This window comes from Barbus barbus, assembly GCF_936440315.1.
Source record: "Barbus barbus genome assembly, chromosome: 14".
NCBI lineage: Eukaryota > Metazoa > Chordata > Actinopteri > Cypriniformes > Cyprinidae > Barbus > Barbus barbus.
The window spans coordinates 17,816,328-17,843,119 of record NC_136742.1 but is presented as its reverse complement, the minus strand read 5'-3'; the positions used below and the strand labels follow the sequence as shown (position 1 = coordinate 17,843,119).

The 26,792-nt window shown below is 38.9% G+C and overlaps 2 protein-coding genes across 2 annotated transcripts; both read right to left on the bottom strand.

Annotated features, from left to right (window-relative positions):
* Nucleotides 1-4,802: 4,802 nt before the first annotated feature.
* On the bottom strand, nucleotides 4,803-6,979 carry LOC306880103 (leukocyte elastase inhibitor-like). The gene is made up of 7 exons (XM_079433409.1): nucleotides 6,757-6,979; nucleotides 6,491-6,672; nucleotides 6,225-6,362; nucleotides 6,025-6,142; nucleotides 5,746-5,888; nucleotides 5,394-5,561; nucleotides 4,803-5,288 (listed from the first exon to the last, which is right to left on the bottom strand). The coding sequence occupies exons 2-7, from the start codon at nucleotides 6,656-6,658 to the stop codon at nucleotides 4,875-4,877; spliced, it is 1,149 nt and encodes a 382-aa protein (XP_079289535.1). The 5' UTR covers nucleotides 6,659-6,672; nucleotides 6,757-6,979; the 3' UTR covers nucleotides 4,803-4,874.
* A 374-nt stretch (nucleotides 6,980-7,353) lies between these two features.
* Nucleotides 7,354-11,762, bottom strand: LOC306880102 (leukocyte elastase inhibitor-like). Its single transcript, XM_079433408.1, has 7 exons — nucleotides 11,481-11,762; nucleotides 10,929-11,107; nucleotides 9,360-9,497; nucleotides 9,098-9,215; nucleotides 8,833-8,975; nucleotides 8,529-8,696; nucleotides 7,354-8,436 (listed from the first exon to the last, which is right to left on the bottom strand). The coding sequence occupies exons 2-7, from the start codon at nucleotides 11,094-11,096 to the stop codon at nucleotides 8,029-8,031; spliced, it is 1,143 nt and encodes a 380-aa protein (XP_079289534.1). The 5' UTR covers nucleotides 11,097-11,107; nucleotides 11,481-11,762; the 3' UTR covers nucleotides 7,354-8,028.
* Between the last annotated feature and the right edge of the window lie 15,030 nt (nucleotides 11,763-26,792).

Below are 26,792 nucleotides of genomic sequence, written 5' to 3'. Positions count from 1 at the left end.
TCTGCCTTCAGGACTTTAGCAAGCTGTGCACCTGTGAGTGCTGCACACAGCTCAAGGCGAGGGATGCTCTGCTGTTTCCTGGGAGCAACACGGGACCTAGCTGTTACAAAGGCTATCTCCACTTTACCTTGAGGGTTCTCTGTTCTCAAGTAGGCCACAGATCCATACGCCTTCTCTGAGGCATCACAAAAGATGTGAAGTTGCCTAATACTAGTAGAGCAGTCCATTTCTTTGCTGCAGTAACATCTGGGCAAACTGATATTCTGCAGATCTTCCAATTCACCTTCCCAGTGTTTCCAAGAATCTAATAAGTCCTCTGGCAGCCTTGGGTCATCCCACTCCCTCTGTTTGTCCCACAACCTCTGTACTATCACCTTGGCTCGAGTGGTAAAAGGTATGATGTAACCAAGGGGATCATACTGGCTGGCAAGGATCTGGTAAATACTTCGCATTGTGGGCACTTTATGGTCCGATTTGCGTCGTTTGTAAGAGAGGGTATCTGATTGGCAATTCCAGTGCAGGCCAAGAGTTGATTCCTGAGCTTCTTGGTGGCCTTCGCGGAGCCAGAGGATGCTACTCTTAGACTGAATGTCGGCTGGCAGATGGCTGATAACTGAAGGGTCATTGCTAGCCCACTGCCGTAGCTCAAAGCCACCAGATGCTAGAAGGCTGCAAAGTTTGTCTACAAGATTCTTAGCCATGTCACAGGAAGCAAAGCTTTGTAGGCAATTGTCCACATAAAATGACTTCTCCACTGAAATTCGTGTGTCTTCTCCAGGCTGGCTGTGATCTAGAACGTGCTTCTGTAAAGCAAATGAGGCACAACACGGACTGCAAGTGGTCCCGAAAGGCAGTACCTGCCATTCATAGACATCTGGGATTCTGTCTCTCTGCATGTCTCTCCAGATGTATCTCAGCAGTGGTTTATCCTTTGGCAAAAGGCGTACCTGATGGAACATGCCACGGATGTCACTACTGATGGCAACGGAGTGCTCCCGGAAACGTAGAAGGACTGCCAGGAGAGATGGACCAAGTGTTGGACCAGGAAACAGAAGCTCATTCAGGTTGTGCCCTTGGTATGAGAATGAACAGTTAAAGACCACCCTGTTCTTCCCATTATGCTGCACTATGTGGTGCGGGATGTACCAGGCTTCCTTTGTCTTGTCCACTTGCTCCTGCCCAAGTTTGACAACATACTCAGCTTGCACTAGCTTGGCCAGCTCCTCTTGGTATGCTGCAGCTAAATCAGGGTCCTTTTCCAGCCTTTTCTCAATTCCTCTCAACTGTGGTAGGACAGCTTCCTTTGGTGCATAGAGACGAGGCATGTTCTTGACACGGAGCAGAGGAGTAGCATATCTCTGGACACCATTAACCTCCACTCTCACTGTATTTTCTTGCAGAAGCTGAATGGACTCTTTGTCTTGGCGTGATCTGGTGATCACCTTTTCACTCTGGTAGGGTAAAACATCCATTTGCCACAGTCTCTCCACATTTGCATAAAGGTCGTTGACAGGCCGCAGCGAGGTGAAGAAGCATTGATCAGGGGAAAGATGACTGCTCGAATCTTCAGTTGGACCCTGCAGTGTCCATCCGAGACGTGTTCTAACTGCTGCTGGCCCACCAGGGGGCCCCAGTCGGACTGGTTCTATGGGTGTAAGGAGGTGGGGGCAATCAGAGCCAATGAGAAGAACGGGGTGTACTTTGTCCAGCTGTTGTAGAGGTAACCCAGCAAGATGTTTGAATTTCCGTTGCAGAACACTGACTGGGTGTGTATGTTCTGCTAGACCAAGTGCTTTGGCTGTGAAGGCATTACGGATCTTGTAAGCTTTGCTGGGGTTAACCGTTGGGGACACAGTAAAAGTCACCGCCGCCCCGTGAATGACCTGGGTGTCCTGTCTCACTGTACGGAGTACAAGGTCCTCTGGCTCCCCCGCAAGTCTTAACTTCTGCATTGCATCATGCAGAATGATGGTCCGTTCTGATCCATCATCTAATACGGCATAGGCCTCCATTGACACATTTCCATTCCTGATCAGAACCTTAGTCACTTTGAGCAGCACTTTACTGCCGGAGGTTGGGCGGTCAACATATAAAACTGCACTGGAAGGAGCTGCACTTGGCTGAGATGGCTTGCCCTGGTCATTGACATCATGCAGTACCAAAAGGTGCTTCTTGTTGCAAGTTGGGCAGAGAGTCTTTAGTGTGCAGTTAACTGCTTGATGTCCACGACCACAACGCCAGCATCGGTTCTTTGTCTTTATCCAGTCTATCTTCAGGTCTTTGCTAAGATGTTTGAAGTTGTCACAGCCATTCAGATAATGTTTATTATTGTCACAGTATGGACAATAAGCTCTTACTTTCTCTTCTCTGACTGAAGCTGGTGTGGAATGTGACTTGTCAGTACCAAGTAGAATGGTGGTCGGTCTGCGAGGCTGCTTAGACTCTCTTTTCACCTCTCTGTCACGCACTGAAGATTCCTGCCTTGGGTAACAAGCGTACTGGCTATGGTCTTCCTGTACTTGAAGCTCATATTCCAGCCAATCAGCGAAGTCCAACAAGGTGGGAATAGAGACTTGCAAAGGGTGGGTGTACCGCTTGAAACTCGATCTGAGGTCATGTGGCAGTTTACTCAGGAGTCGAGACACATGTGACCCACATTCCAGCTCTACAGTACCTTTGTGGCCCAGTTGCTGCAACATACTGACAAGTGAGCGCACCTGCAGTCCAAACATCCTGAAGGCCTTTACATCTCCACTGCGTATATTAGCTCCATCCATCAGCTCAGCGATTCGTTGCAGGGCTAATTGGTGGGGTTGACCATACATCTTATCCAGAGCTTTCATGGTGTTGGTGAAGGGAAATCTGGAATTGCTATAAGAGTCTGCCATCAGGAGGGCCTCCTCCAACTTCAGATGGTCTGTGAGGATTTGAAATTTGAAACGTTCTGTGGCATCGTCAGGCAGGATGTTCTCTAAAGCAATTCTCAGTCTTGAAAACTCCCTAGGGTCAGAAGATGTCAGGTAGGGGATGGTAGGGGCTGGACCTCTGTAGATTTTCTCTTGGGTAGATGAAGGTAAAAGATGTTTAGAAATGTATTCAACTTGGTCTGGCCTCCTCCTATCCTGTGATGGAACAACAGACTTAGGCAGTTGAGGTGGCTGAGAATATGCGGGAGAGTTGGGATACCTGAACTGAGCTGAGTCACTATAATGTGCTGTAAAGGAAGGTCTCTCATAAGTGGAGGAAGAAATGTTCACGTTTCTCAGATCTTCAGTCAGCTCTGAGCTTTCCTCTGGCACAGCTGGCTGTGGCGGTCTCTTAGTGGCAGATGGTGGCAGTCTGGAGCGTGGAGCTGGTATTGGGCGGTATGGCTGTGGAGTCTGAAGGTTGACTGCTGGAGAGTGAGAGCGTGGTGATGTCATTGGTGGAGTGACTAACTCAGGTGTAAATATCCGCTTCGATTTCAAGTCTTGAAGCTCATGCCAAAGTACTGCATTCTGTTGACGCATCTCTTGGAATGCTGAAACGATCTCAGGGAGCTGGCTGGATTGTCGTTGCAAGGCTGCGTTCTCCCTCTTGATCTCCTCAAGCATGGCTGTAAGCCCTGGCAGCTGTTGCACTTGTCTTTTCAATGCTGCATTCTCCTCTCTCAGCTTTCCATAATTACTGTCCCATTGGTCGGTCAATATCCATTCTGCACATTCCGATGCTTGGCTCACTGGTGAAGTGGATCTGGAATGACCTGTAGTACTTGCTGGTTCATCCTCCTGTAATCCTTGGCAGGTAAGTGACCGTGATTGTTGTCGATGAGGCCCAGGTCCACTGAGCTCAAAATCTTCTAAGTAGGCTGGAGGGTTAACTTGTCGCCTTGATCGCACAGCAGGAGCTTCTCTTTCTGGGTGAGACATTTCTGTAGCAATCCACAGATCCGGCTCGAAGGACCATATAAAAACTGTTGTCTACTCTTGTCTAACTCAGGTTCGGATTCATTGAACGGCTACAGGATGTCCGGCTAGAACATTAGGTCTCACACCAGTGATGTACTTCAGGGTGATTTATTGTGCAAATAGGTGTGTGGTTCTGTAAATATAAAACAGTATACAAATATAATGAATAAATACATATTAACAGATCTTTATAGCAGTGCTTGAATACTCATAAGTTAAGGCATTGTAAATGACAGTGAACTTAGCATGAAGTAAACAATATAAATATAATATAGATACAGATACAGATCGAAGTTCTATAAATGATCGCACTACTGCACTGGGTGTGTAACTCACGTGCCTAACGCACGTGCCTAACTTGTCAGGTGAACAAGCCCAGACATGTTCTTTGAGATGCGTTGTGTCTACGCATTATAACCTAATATGCGATATAACATTAAATACTCTAACAAACAAATAACTTAGGACAATTATAACATTTTCAACAGGATAATGAGCAAATATAGTTAACAATGTAAACATTTAGGCGGAATGCCGCTGTAGCGATCATTAATCTCTTTCGAGAACTTATCATACTTTAAATTATGTAAATGTACTTACGATTAGCTGCACACACACATATATCCACACAATCCTTAAACGGTGCACTTCTAACTGATTAAAACTTATTAACTATTGACTATAAACATCTACACATCCAGCCTCAATACTGTCTTGGGTTTTTTACTCCGGCGGAAAGTTTGGAACAGTCCAAATCGCGAACACAGGCGGGAGGGTTCGGAAGAGTTCACTTTGAGAGGTGGCCTTTTTTACACCCTGACTTTCCTAATGCCATGTGTGAAGACAAGAACAAATGCATATTGTGTAGTTTATTTATTTGAAAAAAAATTCACAGAAAAACACAATTCTTCAGTTGGGTGCACATTTCTAGGATGGACCTCTGAATCTGCCAAGGAAGAGGATGCTGTTAGTAGGGTTGTGCCTGATGAAGAACATGAACGGATGATCTGCTGTGAAACTCTGAAATTGTAGTTGAAGGGCACAGGCACGCACACAGACTGCAGTGGCTGCTGCTGCCTCAGTGCCTTCCTCATTGACATCAATAAAAGCTTTGTGAACCACTGCTGAAATGAAGAGACCATCCTGACTGCTCATGCCTGTCAGATCAGCCTTTGTTTCCTGGAACACAGAGCTCATACCCATCTCTTGCAGTATTTCTGATAGGGAGCTCTCAACCTCCAGCTTGAACTTTGGCAAATGGACTCTGATATTCAACAGTGTCGCCATTTTGTCTCTTTCAGTCCAGTCAAGCAGCTTGTCAAGGGTCAACTCACTCTCCAGCTGTTAAACACACACACACACATGAAAAATAACATACACTGAAACAGAACTATTCAACAGGATCAAAACTATTCATCTTTTTTTGATCAAGGCAATTTTGCTCACTTTCAGAAGAGGGTCAGAGCCATCCTGAGTTTCGTCTGGAAGAAGGATCAGCATGCTGAGCTCCTCCTGTTCATATGGTAACTCCAGCACCTGCAGTTTAGACTCTGGGATGCACCTGAAGGGGAACTTTTTATTCTGGTACATCATTTGCACAGGCCGGCACTCATTCTGATTGAAGACAAATTTCAGTAAATCAAGATATGCATAACATATATAAAATTGGTTAGTGCATGTGTGGGTGTTGGAAGAGTTATTGCAACAGTGGGTAAGCACTATCAATTGCATAAGGTTTTAAAAGTGAATTCCAGTTTGCTTTTGCTGTTCCACTGCTAAAACAAAAGGTGGAAAGTACCTGGTTTATTTTAAATGGCATTTCTTTAGTTTCTCTTGCTTTAAATGTGTGCATCCAGTTCCCTTTGAAGTAGATGGCATTAACCAGAACTAGTCGAGTCATTCCAGTCACCATTCCTGGCTTGAGAAGATCTTTGATTTTATCTAAAAAACACAAGTGTTGTTGCTCATTTTATATCTGTTTTTTTTTTTTAAGATAAAATATGTATACACGTATCAAGTCCAAAATTATTCTTTCAAATTTAATTTGATTTATTTGTAGAAGAACTGATCTTCTCACTCTCGGTCTGCTCTTCCACCCATTTGTTAATGAGCTGTCGTGACTCGTCAGATGCTCCAATGAAGTCCACAGCCTGAAGGTCAGCGTGGTACAGCTTCAGAGTGGAGTCCAAAAACTCCTGCAGGACAAAATAAATGTGGTGTCTCAGAGCATACAGACAGCTTCAGAGTGTCTCATTACTGATGGCAGAATGGACTCACAGGTAAGAAGCTGAAGGTTTTCTCTCCATAGAGGCGGTTGGCCAGTTTGAGGATGTAGGAGGCTGATGGTCTGTTGATAGTTGAGGTGAGGGTCTCGAAATGAGAGTGAACATCAGAGACAGAACTGAAGGACAAAACCTAAAAAGAGAAAGACAGATAGGTAGATCTCAAAAATATCATTTAATTTTTAAGTTAATTAATGTACTGAAAACTGAAACTAGACTAAAAATGAATAGCACCAATGGTGACGTATTTATTCCTCATACCTTTTCCATTTCTTTGGCAGTGTCTCCTCGGGCTCCTAAGTAGACCATGCTGAGCGCTGCGCTGACGCTCAGAGGAGAAAAGAACATGTTTCCCCCAGCATTGATCTCGCTCAGAGCCCGATAGAGATCCAGAGCGAAGAGACTGTTAGCACGAGAGAGACCCTCCATGACTGATGACACTGCTAGAAACACCAAAACAACAATTGTGAGTATCAAACTTTATGCAACCTTCTTTCAAGTCACTAAGTATAAATGTAGTATTTTACTTTTATTAACGATGTCCTTGCGGCGTAATTCAGTTGTTGCCCTCTTTGTTGGTTCGACAGCTTCCACTCCACTGCATACGTTTGTAGACTGCGCGTTCAAAATATTCACTTGATGTTGTAAAAGATTGCAATTATCTTGAAAATGTTAAATAAGAATGCGTTTAGTAAGCTGCACTGATTTGGTGGTGGTGTTGCTGTATGTTGGGGTTGTTGAGTGCGGACTGGAGAGGGCTCCGCCCAGTGTACTTGTCTGCAGAACGAAAAGGGCGTTTCTCAATAAGTAGGAGTTTTTACTGTTTTCAACCGATTTACATGAGTTGCTACAACCGTGTACGTCCACCTGGGTTACTTGGGGCAAACTGGAAAAGTGGTTGAAAAACACCCATAGTCGCTCGAAATCGGCTGGGATTATCTGTCGCATTCTACAGAACTTGCGACCTTTGTGTTTGACCACTTCTCACATGACGTATTTCCATTGTTTGGCCCAAATGCTCAAGTAGGCGTCAAAACGACAAGTGTGTGTTGAACCTTTGCTTACCTGATGGGACAAACTTGTAGTGTTGTATAATCGCAAGTTAGGTTTTTTTTTTTTTTTTTAATGTTCGTTTATATATAACACATTTTTAAAACGTTGCACTTCACAATAGCCTACACTTATAAAAGTTTGTTTAGTAGACCCCATCTAACCGATTATATAATGTACTAATTGTAGTGCTTATAGTTGATAAAAAGCAGATGCAAATATTTCTATTAAATACGCACAGGCTATTCATTGCTGCAACAATACAATATGCAACACTTTTCATTTTACTACCAAATTAGGCTATATGTAATATGTAATTAATTTAACTTAGCTACACATTCCTCGACATCACACAATTTTTGGTCATGTGAGTTCCTGAACATGATGAATGTTGGGATACGCTGTTGATTTAGTGTGTTAACAGCTGTGTTATGTCTATTCTTTAGCAAACAGAGGTGTCAGCCTGCCTATGACTGTATTGAATTCTGATTTACTTTTTTGTCCTTTGCAAAATATTTTTTGTGATAATCAATAAAAGCATTTTCAAAAATGTGTTGCATTGTGCCATCATTTTCCAGCAAATTTTGAACTCTAAATTAGTGTTTTTCATCTCAATCCAAATCCAAGACATTATTTTTGTGTTGCGGTGCTCTTAAAAACAAACAAACAAACAGAAAAAATAATACAAAATGTGAATTATTGACATCTAAATACTAGTATTTATTGTTTATTTTAGTGTTAGACAAACATCACATAGGGCCTCTGAATCTGCCGAAGAAGAGGATGGTTTTGGTGGGATTGTGCCTGATGAAGAACAAGAAGGGGTGATCTGCCATGAAGTGCTCCTCTCGTAACATACAGAATGCCACAATGGCTGCTGTAGCGGCTGCTGCCTCTGTGCCTTCTTCATTCACATCCACAAAGGCCTTGTGGGCCACTGCTGAAAGGAAGAGGCCACCCTGACTGCTCATGCCTGTCAGATCAGCCTTTGGACCCTGAAACACAGAGGTCATCCCCATTCCCATCAATATGTCTGCTAAGGAGCTCTCAACCTCCAGCTTGAACTTTGGCAAGTGGACTATGATGTCTGTATGGGAGTCCATATTGTTTCTGTTGGTCCATTCATGCAGCTTATCAAGGGTCAGCTCGCTCTCCAGCTGTCAAACACACATGGACATGAGTCTCTGAATATACACAAGATTACAATATTTTTAATTCAAGCAGATCAGTAAGAAAACTTTTTGCTGACCTTATGAAGAGGGTCAGAGCCATCCTGACTTTCCTCAGGAAGAAGGATCAACATGCTGAGCTCCTCCTTTACGTATGGCAACTCCAGCACTTGCAAGCGGTGGTCACAGATATAGTTGAAGGGGAACTTTTTCTTCTGGTACATCATTTGCACTGGCCGGCGATCATTCTGATGGAAGACAAATATACATACCAGTGAGAAAGTGAACATGAAAAAGAGTATGACCCTCTATCAAGTATATATGATTTAGTATGCATAGTGTAAGGACAAACCACTGTATTTGTATAATATTTTGCAAACAGACCTGGTTCATTTTAAATGGCATTTCTTTAGTGTCTTGAGCATTAAATTTCTGTAGCCAGTTCCCTTTGAAATAGATGGCATTAACCAGAGCTAGGCGGGTCATTCCAGTCACCATTCCCGGCTTGATAAGGTCTTTGATTTTATCTGAAAAACACAAGTGTGTGTTTCTGACTTCACATCTGTACTTTTAAGAAAGATATTCTATCAATAGGTCCAAACGGATTCATTAATCTGAAATAGAACTGTTTATGAGCTGATCTTCTCACTCTCTGTCTGCTCTTCCACCCATTTGTTAATGAGCTGTCGTGACTCATCAGATGCTCCAATGAAGTCCACAGCCTGAAGGTCAGCGTGGTACAGCTTCAGAGTGGAGTCCAAATACTCCTGCAGGACACATGACAACAATCAGCAAAAAAGACCTCAAGAAAGACCTCTAAATTGTGAAGTTAAACAATAATGGATGGAAAAGAATATATGTCTAAGGTTTAGCTTCCAAATGTGTTTTTGTTTAAGGCAGAATAAACTCACAGGTAAGAAGCTGAAGGTTTTCTCTCCGTAGAGACGGTTGGCCAGTCTGAGGATATAGGAAGCTGATGGACTGTTGATTGCTGTGGTGAGGCTCTCAAAATGAGAGTGAACATCAGAGACAGAACTGAAGGACAAAACCTAAAAAGAGAAAGAGAAGTAAACATATTAACTGTACTTGTTTACACAGGAGAGACTTTACTAGGAGTTTTACTAAATTTGTCATTTTTATTATATATTTATTTTTTATTCAAAAGTTTCAAATATGATCATGGTATGTTACAGAATAAGCTAAGGGTGTGCCCTGAAGAGCCTGTTCTGAGCACATTTATTACAAGGAGTAAACTAAATGTTGTCAGAGTCTGAAGTCCGTTGTCCAGACAAGCATTTACAAACATTATCTAGATGAGTCTGAAATTAAAACAAATGATGTAGTAAAGATCAGCGCAAGCACAAGTTGGCTTTTGTGGCTAAAATTTGGAATGTCTTCTAGTTGTTTTCAGTTGTTTAGATCTGGATGCATTTTACTGTTGTCAAGCTCCTTCTAATAGAACAGCTTGAAAGAGTGAGAGAGAGAGGTATGTGCAGCTGTGATCATTTGTTTACACTACTCCAGCTCTCCCTCTTCCTGTTGAGTCAGTCGCTCTCTGGTCGTACCACAGTTTGCATGTGCTCTTTGGCTAATCAAATGTCCTGCTATGTCTAGGTCATCAATAAACGTCAAATGTTTTGCATTTGATTTCATTCTAAGCTTGCAAATATACTTTCTAAGATGATGTATGGTTGAAGTCAGCATAGCATTACAGTGTTTATGCAACTTGGAACATTTTCATAACTTCTATATGTTAGTTAATGTGTGACCGCTGTGGCTATACCTACACAATACTGTAAACTATAGCTTTGCTAGGGTATTCACCAGAGTAGGGCCAGAAAGTACTAACTGAATTCACTTAAACTGAATGACAATAGATTATTCTGAATGAGAGCACATTTTCTGCAGTAAAAAAAAACACTTTGGGAATTTTATTGAATTGGCTACATCCATGAATAATTAACTGAAATGACAGAAAGAATTCACTGAATGATAATGTCAACTCAAACTTTCACAGTTACCCAACAAGAGTCATCATTTCAAGACAAGTCAAGCCATAAATAACTGCGTCATTTTTAGCTACATCTATATTTTCTCAACCCTAAATTGTATTAGGCCTAATTTATTAACAAAAGCATTCTCGCCTAAACTCAAAAGAATTCGAAGACACTGAGAATGAAAGGTATTTTTTTCCACTAAATCTTGCTTAAACGAACTCACCAGGCAAAAACTCATAACTGTGTGCTTTTGTTTGGCTGTGATAAATGTATCTCTGTGTTAAGCTCATACAATGAGCAAATATTTACCCTTTTGACATCTGGGCCTCACCCTATTTTCTCTGTGAAACAGGGTTTTTTAACTCTTCCTGGTTTTGTTTTCTAGCTGGATTTCCCAATCAAGGATTACTGTAAGTGTGCAGAATGTAGCCTATTTGTAGATTCACAACTGAAAAAAAAAAAAAAAAAGTTTATACCTCATACCTTTTCCATTTCTTTGGCAGTGTCTCCTCGGGCTCCTAAGTAGACCATGCTGAGCGCTGCGCTGACGCTCAGAGGAGAAAAGAACATGTTTCCCCCAGCATTGATCTCGCTCAGAGCCCGATAGAGATCCAGAGCGAAGAGACTGTTAGCACGAGAGAGACCCTCCATGACTGATGATTCTGCGAAAAAAGAACCCCATAATTTATGCAACCATCGTGAAAATCCATATAGCCTAGCGCAATATTTTGACAAAAAGCAGCAAAGAGTATTGAGCAGATCTGGAGTATAAACAACAAATATGGTTTATTAATGTCCCGCGTTAGTATACAGCAATATCTTTAGACTGCTGTCCATTCTGATAATATAATGTCCTTTTGTTTTAACATAGCCTATAGCCTAATAATATGCCGTAAATATTTCCCTCGTGCGCAGAGGATTGATTATTGTGAGACAAACACGGAAGTTGCAAGGATATTTGCGTTTATTCCAATGGGAAACGACACTCCATTTCCGAGCCCCCCTTTTTTTTAGAACAGATTAAGTATCACCTACCTTTTATAAAAGATGCTTGTCCCAAAAGAACGTCTGAGTTAAAGAGAAACCTGCCCTAGAGTCATGCGATATAAATGGAGCAGCAACGCCCATTAAGCGCAGAACAAGCTAGACAGGCAAACTGCAATAGTTAAACATATCACAGGTGAGTCAGTCTCACACTCCCCCACCCTTTTATTACCTTTTCATGTGCTTCCCTTATTTTACTGCATAAATGTGCAACTTTTTAACCAGATAAGTTCAAAAGCGAGTGAAACATTTGTTGTAATGTTTGAGTGTGCTTTCTATGGAGAGACAGAGAGAGAGAGAGTAGACAATAGGAAATACACTTTGTTTTGTCAGCAACACAAGGCAGATGCATTGAATGAATGTGACAGCTCTGGACTAATCAGTTGGACTTTGTGCATAAAGGGTGAGTCACACTGTTGGATCAGAGGTTCTGCTCAATAAAACCTTGTCAATGGCCTTTCACAATAGAGGCGGCTGTGTTTGTGGAGGAAGTGTTTGTCTGAAATGCTTCTTTAGTCCTGTAAATGCATTAAAAGGTTCTTTTTTTTCTTGATGGATATATTGAGCATAGAGTGTATTGATTTCTTCAGGTTACCCCCGGTTTCACAGACAAGGCTTAAACTATACTTTACTACTTAAACTACTTTAGTCCTAGACTAAAATGTAAGTCTTAGCTGTTTCAGCTGAAATAAACTTACACTGACTGATCTTAAAATATATCAGTGCCTTTGTTTTGTCTCAAGATGCACACCAGTAATGTTTTTTCTAAGCATGTTTATAAAAATTACTTAATGTCCTAATTGAACTATGGCCTAATCCTGGTTTAGTCTAATTCCCGTCTGTGAAACCGGGCCTACATGAAGTTGCTTAAGAGATAACACCAATAAATTGGCAAGATAAGGAATTATTAATTATGAATGAAAAAAAATCAGCTATACCTCACTATCAATGTCAGTATCATATAATTGCACATTAAGTAGTACAGATTCAGCAATCAGCTGAAACTTGGAATTTGAAAGTTGCTCCTACACACACACACACACACACACACACGCACACACAAAAAAACATTTCTTATTATTATCATTATCAATGTTGAAAACAGTTATGCTGCTTAATATTTTGTGTAATATTTTCTCAGGATACGTTGTCGAACAGAAAACTCAAAAGAGCAATATTTATTTGAAATAGAAATCTTTTGGATCATTATTATAAATGGCTTTACTGTCACTTTTGATCAACTGATGTGTCCCTGCTGAATAAATTATTAATTTCAATTTAAAATATCTTACATTGCATAACTGCGCTGACAGTGACCTGAGTTCAATTGCCGTCTCGAAGTCCTTTCTCGAGCCTGCTTCCCTCTCTCCTCCCAGTGCTTATCTGTCATCTCTCTACTGTCCTATGTCTATAAAAGGCATAAAAAAGCCCATAAAAATTACAAAAAAAACTTACATTAAGCATTTATACAGTCTAAACTAAACCACTGATTTTTTTTTCTGAACATTATTTTTAAGAGCTAATGGAGTGCTGAAAGTATACACATACATTTAACATTTAATGTGCAAAAAAAAAAAAAAAATTAGGGTTAGTCCAACCTGAACTGAAACCTTTGTCAGCTCTCAAATCTCATTCTCCGTTCCTCTTATTTTAACAAGTGAGCCTGTGGTCAGTTACAACAATAGCATTTAGTGTGGACCTGGAGAGGCACGTCAATCCACCATTTTGAAAAATCTGAACATTGACATAACAGGGTTATGCAATAATATCTTTTTAGAAGGACAGGGTTCAACATTTAGGAGCACTGTTTAAAGGCCCCTGCAAAAGGACATTTGTGAGCCACTAGATGGCAGAATTACACAGGTTTTGTAGCATGCCGGTACATATGCTAAAATGTTTTTTTTTTAAATGAGGCACAAAACATTTTCTCCTTTCATTTTTAATTTTACTGTCATAAGAACTTGTTTTTACTAGTTTATTGCATAAGCAATAAACTAGTGGTTTACTCTTGGTTTTATGTGTAGGATATGTTTTGTACACACAGACAGACAATCACTCACAGACACACATTCAAACACACACCATTGGTGTTCTTGAATTACACACAGACAGCAGCACTCACACGTCAGATTGAGGTTTAAATAAAACTCTTCATGTCAGCACCATGGTTTGCTGTTTCCACACCTCACACTGCATGCATACTTTCACCAGAGTGTGCGTGTTGTGTGTGTGTGTGTGTTTGGTGTTCAGTGTTAATTAGCTCTAATATGTCCCCAGAAGTTAGTTAAATCTGACAACCTCCCTTTGGGGACATATGGGGACACCCCCAACTGGTAAATTAATTCATAAGGCAAATACCATTTTTGACTAATAATACAAAACGCAAATGTTTTCTGTAAGAGTTAGGGCTTGGAAAATGATCATTGTGTAACAGTTAGCTTCATATAAAGCAATGGAAATCTATGGTTTGCCCTCATTTAGATACCTGACTAAATGTGCGAGTATGTGTATGTAAGAGGACAGAGAAGGAGGGACTAAAGATTATAATGTGGCTCTCTGGAAGTAAGAGGGGTATGGTTGGCTATGAAAATACTGTGTGTAACATTGCTCTGTGGCTGACAGACAAGCAGGCACACACACAGCTTCCTGAGTGTACCAAACATCTGCAAATGCACTTACCCCACCAACACACAGACAGACAGAGATACACTCAGACACATGCACTTTCCTTGACCTCCAAACAACCAAAGAAGTGATGTTGCAAGCATAAAGAATGTGTAAATAAATACACAACTACATTAATAATTATTATTATTATTATAAGTTAAACATTTTAAAAGATGGCTTTTTGTTATGTGACCATAGAAAGTCAGAACCCTTTAAAATGTATTACATGCTCATACAAGTTTATGAAAAGACAAGAGCAGCTGCAGTTTGGCTTTGATCCTGCTATTTTCAATGAGAACACGATCCATCATATACAACACAAGTGCCAGCCCATAGCATAGCTATCCTATATTTCAACACAATAAAGGAATCTTTATAGCTTTAACTACAGGGACACAGAGTGAGAAGAGATCATCACCTGTTGAATTGTCTCAAATAAGCCAAGGAAAACAGACCTGGTTCTTCTGTCTGGTGGTCTGTCCCACTACATTTGCCATTCTCAAAGGCACTAGTAGATCAATTGTTATTCGTCTACAGATGTGGATTCGCCATATTGCCTACATTTGACCTCTACCTCAAACAGCATTATTGAAACAGCACTGTGGCAAAAATAGGGCACATTTAAGTCTTAAAGATGTAGTCCGTGAGGTGGTTTCTCACTGACAGTCCAATCACAGCTGAAGGCTATAAATAATATAAGTGACAAGACAAAGGTTTATTAGACTTCAAAAGTCAGGAAGTGGGCGCTTCAGACAGAATTATCGGCATTTGTAGTATAGGAAAATATTCTTTCCAAACATTTCAATAAATATTACTGCAAAACATTCTTAAAACTATTTTGACCTTGAAATTTCAGTTTTAAAATCATTCTGATGATACACTGACTTATAATAATGTCTGTTTTGGGAGTGAAAGGGTATGAAATTCTGCAAAAAGGGTGGATTGCTTTATGGCAATAACACTTGTAAGGCTATTCACTGCAATTACGACTGATACATTTACGACAGTGAATTTCACTTAACTGTAGGGAAACTAACAATAAATATAATGTTATGCCCATTAGATTGTTTTATTAATGTCTACACCTACCCCAATCCTAAACCTACCCCTTACAATAATGCAAAATCAGTAATTTATTGTTATTGTTGTTATTATTGTTGTACAGTGTGACAAAAATCACGCAATATTGATGTGCGCATGCCCAGTAGCCGCAGCCGTATACTCTCTAGCCTTAACCAACTGTAAGGGGCTCCAAATATATATATATATATAACAAAACTACATACAGTTGTATTGACTCCCCTACGTTGACTTCTGGTCAGTAAATTCCTCACCAACCATCCTCATACTATTTGATTAATCAAAAAAATAAGTATTTATTGGATTTTTATTTTTTAACACATGTTTTTAAATCTGTTTTATAGTAAGTAGATACAGAAGTTCGTATAATTTCGTAGAAAGATTTTGTTGGTTTTTACAATCATAAATTCCCCTTACTCTCCACACATACATATACACATGAAAGGGGAAGAGATGGCACTGAAATTCCACACCCTCTACAATAACATGTTTAACCCCCTTCCCACTCCCTGCGCTTCTCTTATCCCCCACATCCCTCCACCCCCACCACACATTTACACTTGACTCGTCTCTAACTTGGCTGACCCATTCCCACATCCCACAGACTCTCTCTCTCTCTCTCTCTCTCTCTCTCTCTCTCTCTCCTTGCTTATTTTACCGTGTGCCACTTACACAGTGCATACTATGCACACAAGACACTATGTCTGAGGCTGATCGCAGATTTATGGCTAAACATCCTTGATACAGACTGTGTTTTACTGCAAAAGGAAGAGAAAAGGGAAAGCCTCATTTGGAAGGACTTGTCGACCTACTTAATTGAATGTAAGTGGAAACCAAATTACATATCACAGTATGTTATTATAAATATGCTCAAAACACTATAGTAAGATGTACTGCAATCATATATGATTTTATTGAACGTAACAGCTGCTATGGTGTTGCATTAATACTTTAACTCTATCAAGATATGTGTGTTGGTAAATGTTTGTGTTGAATCTATTGGTATAAGTAAAAAGCACATTGAAGTATGTATAATTTTACACTGCACTGCTATTACCATTAGGTAGCTGCAAAAGTGATGGTGTTGATATAAGATCAGAGATTAAATGTTCCCTGGTGCGTCTATGTATGAGTACAAAATAGCTCCTCAAGCTTTATAGTCATTGTATTTAATGTAATTTTACAGCATCATCAAGAAAATTTCAACCTATAGATTGTGTGTAATATTTAAACCCATATGAAATATCATTTATTTGGGCAGAGCTTTAAGGCAATCTTTCCTCAAATGTTTCCTCTACCATATGTTAGCAAGTGAAAACTGTCAGTCAAAAATAATTAAGAAGTGACGTCAAAGAAGTGATGTTCCAAGAAACAAGCTGCCAAAATCTCACTGAGCTCTTGGCTAGGGGTCCAATGTAATGATATATTCTCTTAGGGCCCTATCAGAAAACATCCTAACCCTAGAATCATATCTAATCTGTTTAGTTACCATATAAATTTCATTTAGTACCTAATTTAAGACAAAATCTGTTCATTTCCTACACAGATTAAACAACAACTTAATGTCCAGTTAAGTGATGTCAGCCTTTCTAGGACTTTTGCTAAGTGTCACATGTTGCTTTTTTCACATTATGTGAGAAATACTTTTACCTGCAAAACAGAAGCAAAGCAATGTTCACACTTGAATTCTTTTTGGGTCTTTTTTCCCCTCAATACCTGTTCCTTTTATGTTTATATGTGTATGCTGATGTTGACAGTTGATAAATTTTGGACATTTCCAAACTCATAAAAACGGATTCAAGTAGTACATCTATTATATTTTTCCCACATATGGACTCCCTGCTGAAAAATCGCTAAGTTGATTACAAAGCAGAAAGGCTCTCAAAAGCTTCTGATTGGAGACAAATCTGACTGCAGCCAGCAATTACTTGTTATTTTACTGATTAGAGAGACTAGGGTAGTTACAAAGATCCAAGCAAAGTCTACAAGGAGAAGGGAAAACGACAGTTTCAGTAATATAATCAATGCTGGCTTTTTAGAGGTGGTGAGAACTGAAGAGGTTTGAAAGGATTTAAAACCGACTCAGAAATGACTTCTTACAAGTTAGATATTTTATTTAACCAATAGATAGCCAAGTAGCCATATAACAGAGTTCATTAGGGTTAGCTATTGTAAATGGTCATTTCATTATGGATTGTGTAAATTATAAACCATATGGTTTGCCAAAATTAACATCTTCAGCTGTAAAAAATAGTGCACTTTCCACTTAAACTGATTCTCTTAAACCTGTGTTTTGGTTGCATTTCATCCACAGAGGTGCAGAGCTGATAAACTGTAAACTTTTGTAATGTAATAAAATAAAAAAAAACATCTATGTTTACAATTACTCAAGACTTACCCTCTCAGATATCTTTTGGTACATCAGTGCCGCAAACTGCATTCATCTGTGCAGAGCCGAAGCACAATATATAATAAATGCTGGCACTGATAATGCATGCACAAACGTTTTGTTTGGTAACTGAGATTGTCTTGGGATGTGCTGACAGAAAGTCAAAGAGTTTGCCTTTCATCACTGTAGCATAAGCCATTCAAAGCCCTTTAATTGAGACTCTGTAACACTGCACCAGAGAATATAACAGCAAGGCCAGATCACAGTACATAGTCACACGCCCATTGCACCATACCGGGAAAAAAATATAAGCAATAGGTTTTTAGATTTGTCTCCCTGCAAATCACAAGTATTTCATAGGATTTGTTCGCTCTATATCAAAATATTGGTGTCTAGCATTATGGAAAGAGACCTAACGTGAACCTAAAATACAGTGTGACAAAAGGTCTCCCAAACTAATAGAGAGGAACCAACATTCTTATGTCATTATAGGGAATAATGCTTCACCACAGGCGCCAGAGCTGATTGAGGCTTGTGTCTGGTTTGAAAATATAGAGCGCTGTTCTTGTTGCTGGGGTGTCCCAGCCCGCCCCAAGGGGATCACTCCACTCTAGGACTTTCTGTTACCGTATGGATCAATGTGCTATGCACAGAATGGCATCTCAACTGATCCCTTGGAAAGAGAACAACACACTTAGTTCTTATGAGAGTACGTTGAGGTAGAGCTGATGTCTAAATGCAGCCTAGATCATTGGTGACAGATTAGGTGCATAAATTGTGAAACGACAAGATTTTTTGTTACAAGTGACGTTTTTTGTTTTTATATAGCATATTGCAATCTATATTTTTAGTTTGATCATCTTTTTGAGTCCCAGTACCTTTTTTGTTGTTTTAGCAAATTCATGACTCACAGTCACATCTTTCAGTCACATTGTAGTCACACTTTTAAACAAGGTATAATAATTATTTTCTACCCCTATCATTATGTCACCTCTTGTGTTTCCCCGGATGTAACGTTATGTCGAAGCAATTTACAGCCGTTTCGGGGATCTAAATAAAATAATGTTGCCTTTCGTTTTACTAATACAGGTTTTCTTATTTCTTTAAAGGATGTCTAGGCTAAAATGGCACAACTTAAATCTAATATATTTAATATGTCTAATGTATGGAGCTGATTTAGTTATCACAACAGCCTGTAAAACACTTGCATTGGTTGATTGAATTAGGCTAATTGTAATAAAAAAAACCAAGGGGATAATTAGATTCTGTTATTGTAAAAGTCACAACAAATTTTTATAATTTATAATTGTCATTAAATTTTCTAAAGATGTGTTGTTCCGCTTATCATCAATTGTTAACATTTGAATGATAGGATTGACAATTCTCCATATGCAGCAGTCTGCACATACATATGCTAAATAGAGATCGCTTGCTTTGATAGATTATAACAAGTAACATGGCATTGACATTCAGGCCTTGTTCATCAACAAAACATCATATGAAGTGTGTCCAGGTCCTCCACATATTTAAAGATGAATAAACAGACATCTCTTGTTTCTTTAGGTATTTTTATATTTATTATTTTACAAAAATAGTTAAATTTGAAATTTTACAAATAATATATGTTCTATAAGAGATAAGTTCCAACTATCATAAATGAACAACTGAGTGATCAGATATGAAATGCAGTTCTTGAAATGCAGTACACATACATATACAGGTCCTTTTCAAAAAATTAGCATATTGTGATAAAGTTCATTATTTTCTGTAATGTACTGATAAACATTAGACTTTCATATATTTTAGATTCATTACAACACAACTGAAGTAGTTCAAGCCTTTTATTGTTTTAATATTGATGATTTTGGCATACAGCTCATGAAAACCCAAAATATTAGCATATTTCATCCGACCAATAAATGAAGTGTTTTTAATACAAAAAAAAAAAAAAAGTCAACCTTCAAATAATTATGTTCAGTTATGCACTCAATACTTGGTCGGGAATCCTTTTGCAGAAATGACTGCTTCAATGCGGCGTGGCATGGAGGCAATCAGCCTGTGGCACTGCTGAGGTGTTATGGAGGCCCAGGATGCTTCGATAGCGGCCTTAAGCTCATCCAGAGTGTTGGGTCTTGCGTCTCTCAACTTTCTCTTCACAATATCCCACAGATTCTCTATGGGGTTCAGGTCAGGAGAGTTGGCAGGCCAATTGAGCACAGTAATACCATGGTCAGTAAACCATTTACCAGTGGTTTTGGCACTGTGAGCAGGTGCCAGGTCGTGCTGAAAAATGAAATCTTCATCTCCATAAAGCTTTTCAGCAGATGGAAGCATGAAGTGCTCCAAAATCTCCTGATAGCTAGCTGCATTGACCCTGCCCTTGATAAAACACAGTGGACCAACACCAGCATCACTGACTGTGGGTACTTGACACTGGACTTCAGGCATTTTGGCATTTCCCTCTCCCCAGTCTTCCTCCAGACTCTGGCACCTTGATTTCCGAATGACATGCAAAATTTGCTTTCATCCGAAAAAAGTACTTTGGACCACTGAGCAACAGTCCAGTGCTGCTTCTCTGTAGCCCAGGTCAGGCGCTTCTGCCGCTGTTTCTGGTTCAAAAGTGGCTTGACCTGGGGAATGCGGCACCTGTAGCCCATTTCCTGCACACGCCTGTACACGGTGGCTCTGGATGTTTCTACTCCAGACTCAGTCCACTGCTTCCGCAGGTCCCCCAAGGTCTGGAATCGGTCCTTCTCCACAATCTTCCTCAGGGTCCGGTCACCTCTTCTCGTTGTGCTGCGTTTTCTGCCACACTTTTTCCTTCCCACAGACTTCCCACTGAGGTGCCTTGATACAGCACTCTGGGAACAGCCTATTCGTTCAGAAATTTCTTTCTGTGTCTTACCCTCTTGCTTGAGGGTGTCAATGATGGCCTTCTGGACAGCAGTCAGGTCAGCAGTCTTACCCATGATTGCGGTTTTGAGTAATGAACCAGGCTGGGAGTTTTTAAAAGCCTCAGGAATCTTTTGCAGGTGTTTAGAGTTAATTAGTTGATTCAGATGATTAGGTTAATAGCTCGTTTAGAGAACCTTTTCATGATATGCTAATTTTTTGAGATAGGAATTTTGGGTTTTCATGAGCTGTATGCCAAAATCATCAATATTAAAAAAATAAAAGGCTTGAACTACTTCTGTTGTGTTGTAATGAATCTAAAATATATGAAAATCTAATGTTTATCATTACATTACAGAAAATAATGAACTTTATCACAATATGCTAATTTTTTGAAAAGGACCTGTATAAGCTACATAGACAGATTCCTTGCCTTATTAGATTATTCAGAAACATGGCATGGACTTTCAAGCCTAGTTCAGCAAGAAAATTTGACATGAATGTGTCCAGCTCCTCCGGATACTCAAACAATCAGAATATTGTATTGTACAGATGTGCTATATACAAATTATGCAAGGGAATGTGGATAGATGTATGATATATTAAATCAAAAACATATGTACATGGATAGTTTGGTATTGCACATGTTTTATTGCACAGTGGGGAGAACATTTAACTGTTTGTGAGGTAGATATGGCCTGAGGGAAGAAACTGTTCCTGTGTCTGGTCGTTCTGGTGCTCAGAGCTCTGTAGCGTCGACCAGACGGTAACAGTTCAAAGAGGGAGTGTGCTGGATGTGAGGGGTCCAGACTCCAGAGTGATTTTGTCAGCCCTTTTGCTCACTCTGGATGAGTACAGTTCTTGGAGAGTGGGGAGGGTTGTACCAATGATTCACTCAGCAGTCCGGACTACCCTCCGTAGTCTTCTGAGGTCAGATTTGGTAGCTGAGCTGAACCAGACAGTTATTGAAGTGCAGAGGATGGATTCAATGATGGCGGAGTAGAACAGTTTCAGCAGCTCCTGTGGCAGGTTGAACTTCCTCAGCAGCGAAGGAAGTACAACCTCTGCTGGGCCTTTTTCACAATAGAGTCAGTGTGAATGTCTCACTTCAGGTCCTGAGAGGTAAAATTGAAGGAAAATGCATTTAATAGAGACACCAGTAGCAGTATTGGTATTAATGCTTCATTAAGAATAGGCTACTTTTTAAAAAATGCCATTAAAAACATATTTCAAATATACTATTTTTATTTTGTTTCTACATTAATTTGGAAGCTCAATGTGAAATTATGACAATATAAATATGCGAATAATCATGATTAATTACAGAGAAATGTGTGATTACTTTAAATCGATTGACAGACAGCACTAATGTTAACCTTTTATAGATTTTAAATTTCAATTTAATTTCTAATTTTATAGGTCCCCCAGAAAGAGATCAGGATGGCTCCCACCCCCTTGCCCCCCTTCAAATTTTCTGTTCGATAATCTGGCCCTCAAATGAAGTTAATTGAATAGCCCTGCTCTAATGTGTTAACATGGGTGCGAAAAAAAACTGAGTGAAACAGGTTTAACACGACGGACTGCTCCGTTTGCCGAAAACATGCAAAGGACAAGAATCTCCTTTTAGGACAAAAAAAAGATAAATCAATAAATCTGATTGTTGTTTTTGTCTTGTAAGTAAAGGACAAATTAAAAATATTGTAAATATGTTTAGTCATTGTAGTAGTAATAACTGTTTTTAGAAAAGAGTTTCATGGCCGGTAAAAAACATTTTGGGCTGGTAAATTTGATCAGGTCACCGGTCATTGGCAGGTTACTCCAGTAGGTCAGGGCAAACTGTATTTATGTATTCAGCGGCTATTTGCACTAAGCGTAAAGAGCGATAGAGGCTATTTGCAAATAGCTAAGTGAAAATAGCAGTATTTTTTAACAGTATGCTATTTACTCTAAGTGCAAATAGCTATAGATTATTTACACTGTTAAAATAGCAAGATTTTCTGCTATACTACTTATTGCAAATAGTGGCAATTATCTGCACCTCAGTATTGTAGTAGCTACATTATAAAATAGTACCCAATAATAGCGTATTGAGTATAAATTATAGTTTTAATTCAAATTATTAAATGGATGCCACCTTATTGGGGCAATAAAGCCCTCCCTACACCTACCCTAACCCTACCCGATACTTTTATTTTCAACTTTTTGATTATTTCCTTCATTTTTATTGAAAATAAATGATGCGATATGACATTTGATAAGGGAGAAAAAAGTTCAGCAAAAGGCCGATATTTCTTTATATGGCACAAATAGTAAGGGTAATATGCAAGTATACAGCTCCGAATCCAGCAACTGTCTTTATGAGTCATTGAATCATTCAGTGAGCTGATTCGTTTTGAACCGATTCATTCAGGAATGCACTTGTGCTGCTCTGTTAAATCATCTGTGTAAATAGTTTAAACGTTAGATTTTTTGTTGGCTTAGCAACATAGACAAAGTAATGGCAATATGTCTAAAATCTAAGCTACTTATTATCAACTTGATGTTTATTGAAGTGTTGTATCCGGTGTCATTAACGGTTCACAACAGTCTGTTGTGCTGCTTGATATTGCAAACTAGTATTTGTTATCATTATTATCATTATAAGTGTTTACTGAACTTTCTTAATCTTCTAGTCATTTAATTTAATCTACCTACACTATATTGTATTGAAAATCTTACAAATTATCTAATAGGCCTAATGCTTGTGTATCAGGATCAGCCTATTGAGTTTTCCCCCATTTTGACTGATTGGTTGATTTTTAATCTTTTCTTTCTTTTTAGCTCAGAAGACAATACCAAGTTTACTGCAGACAAGAAGAGGAAGTGTGCCACGTCTAGTAAAACAGCTGCTGTCTATCCATGTCCTGCATTTCATAACAACAGAGCCATGGAGGGAGAGGAATCACAGGTCAAGGAGCTTGGCATGGGTCAGCTTGCATTTTTTGGCCACCTTGAACGAGTAGAAAGAATGCGTTGCTACTGGGAGCTCAAACATGTCCAACTAAAGACCCTGGAGCAGGTAACTCTCCAAAAGAAAAAAGATACTGACACGTTCATGCGAGGTTAATTTGAATGAACAGTTATTTTGGTTAGAAGCCAAGCCTGTGTTGTGCATCATCTCATAGGAATGTGTACACTACTGTTCAAAAGGTTGGGGTCAGAAAGATTTTTTATTAATATTAAAGAAATACTTTTATTCAGCAAGGGCATATTAAATTGATCAAAATGCTGTTCTTTTGAACTTTTTATTCATCAAAAACTTTTCACAAGCATATTACATGGCACATCTGTTTTCAACATTGATAATAATAAGAAATGTCTCTATACACACTAAATCGGCAGATTAGATTGATTAGGTTGACATTTAAACATTCAAATACAAAACAGGTATTTTTTACTGTAATAATATTTTACAATATTCGTTTTTTTGCTCTTTTTTTAATATTAAATAGATGCAGCCTTGGTGAGACTTCTCTCAGAAATATTAAGAAATCTACCAACCTCAAAAGTTTAAACTAAGTTGTTTGTACATTATTTGAAGCTAGTTGTGTTGTTTTAAATATGCCCATAGAGGGAGCTGCATTACCATGAATCACTCCCATTATAACTGAAGAAATTTCCTGTTTGTTTTTGCAAACTGAGGACATTATTGTCTGTGGTATGTGACAGCATATCACAATTAATTTGAAAATAACTAGAAAATTCTTTCAAGTTCTACTTTCCGTTGAAACGTTTAGCCTATAGACTACTTTCTTCACTTACAAGCTATGCCATACTTCTGGTTATTTTTATAGAGATTGCACATGCACACATTAACACGCAGTCTAACATACACATGCCAGCACACCCAAAAACGTTTATCAACTTTCAAAAAAGTAGCATGTGTATACCATAAAGGTGCTGTGGCACTGTGTATGTTTGCTGACCGTCCAGGAGGGGGCGCCAGGTCATGTAATATTTTACTACTTGCTGACTCAATAGGGCTTACAAAACTAACAGTATGTCTTATGATTACACCTATAACATTTTTTATATTATATAGTGGGAATATCCCTTTTAAAATAGAATGCATCTACCCGCTTGTTGTTTTACATAATTTGCTGTATATTATGAAGTTTTTTGTGGGTGATTTGACATCAGTTTTCACACATTTTCTCTGTATCTGAGCATAGTTAAGGGAAACTTAAAGGGAATGTGTGTGTCTGCGCGCGCGCGTGTGTGTGTATATATATATATATATATATATATATATATATATATATATAATTAATATTAAGTAATTACTTTTTTTAATTCAGTATTTCTTGTTATTCTATATTACTGTATGTTTTATAATGTGACTGTGCCTGGTGACCTATAGGGTGCAAAACAGTCAGAAACAAGTAATTCAAGAACTGCAGTCTATTTAAATCAGATCGCTACTGTAACGGTTTGACCCCCAGCATATCTCTTATTGCTTTGTGAGTGTGATTACACAGCCTTAGTGTTTTGAATAGCTGTGACTGTGTGTTTGAATGTCATAGTGCACGTGCACATATCTCTAGTCTGATTATAGTAGTCACACATGTGGAGAATCTATGACAAGTTGCCATTTCTCTTTAAAATGCTTTAGAGTATCAGTGTACCTTAGATATGCTGAGTATGCTGCTTGCACATGGATGTGTCAGATTAAACAGACCATGTCCATTCACCCCATTGTGTGTGTGTGTGTGTGTGTGTATGTGTGTGTGTGTGTGTGTGAGAGAGAGTGTGAGTGAGTGAGCACTTTAAGTGCTGTAATGTTAAAGGATATACAGAGTTCTGCTAACTGCCCTCCATTTGCCGTGGAGCCAGAGTTCCACCTGTCCACCTCTTGTCTCACTGATTGACAGATGTTTTGCTCCTTATAGGGAAGAGGGGGAGCGGTCTCTCCCCGTTACCCACGTCTCTGCTTTGCTGTGACTGCCCACCTTTCGTAATCTGTAGCTCTCCTGCACGGCTCATGTCAACAACCGGACCGGCATTAAAAGAAAGAGATAGAGAGGTAGACAGACTGCTAAGACAAAGTTAAGGAAAGTTAAAAAGAAAAGGCTGCAGTTGTGAGGAGGCTTGCTGTGTGTAAATGTAGGTGCCATGGAGAACTTCTTGCAGGATAAGGACCTTTGGATTGTGGGAAGTGTGTGTTTGGTTGCATCAATCCTATGGAGACGATTTTGGAATTTATTTACATACAAGAGTAAAAGAGACAGTCCGCCAGAAAGTGCATCTATTGACATTCAGGTACAACTTATTAATTTATTCAAATTTGACATTTTTCTTCCAAATTTTATTTTGTGCTAATCTACTTGATTGTGTTTACATGAAATCGTGATTTGAATGCTAAGCAACACATAGTGATAGTACATAAAGTACTTTTTATCCATTTTCATTAGCTTTGAATAATCCATGGTAAAGTTAAATCAAATAGCCTAGCTGTAAATGTATGATATAGGGCTTGATATAAAGACCCTAAAGTAGTTCCTGATGGTAATTATGAGGTATTTAAAGAAAATATAGAACGTAAAACCGAATTAACTAAATTTCCAACTAATGAGCTGTAGCAATATGGCATAATGTCCTTATGAATAAAAATTAATTCATGTAGTTAATTTTTACAGAGAAAATCTATTTTTTAGACTGGGGGTTTATCTGAGAGTTTAGTTGAAAACACCTGCAATGCATGGATAGCTATTGATGTACAGAAGAAAGATTTAAAAGCGAAATATAATGATGCTATTGAGGATTTTGTCCATTTCAAAGACTCCTCTTAGATCGGTGTAAATTTTGTTTTGATATGAAATGGGTTATCTTTGCACTTTTTCACAAAGCAGACAGTTTTGATTATACTGATTAGAATTCACAGGTGATTTAACTTGATATATAGAATCCAAGTGTGTAATGTGTACTTAATATTGACTCTATGTGGTTTATAAGTCTTTATTTTTTTCCATGATATGAAAAGTAAATAAACTAGACATATCATAGAACAAGTGATGTAATGTGACATAGGCCTAACAAAACTAGTCACATAACAAAAATCACAGAAAGACTTGTTACTAAGAACACTTGACCCATGATTTTTGGTATGCAGCTATGCTTAATAAATCAGTTAATAGATTTCTAAATTGCCACAATTATAATACCAATATTTTGAAAATTAAATGACTAAACTACACTGCTAATATGTGAAATGCAGCAAATTCATAGAAACGGATAAG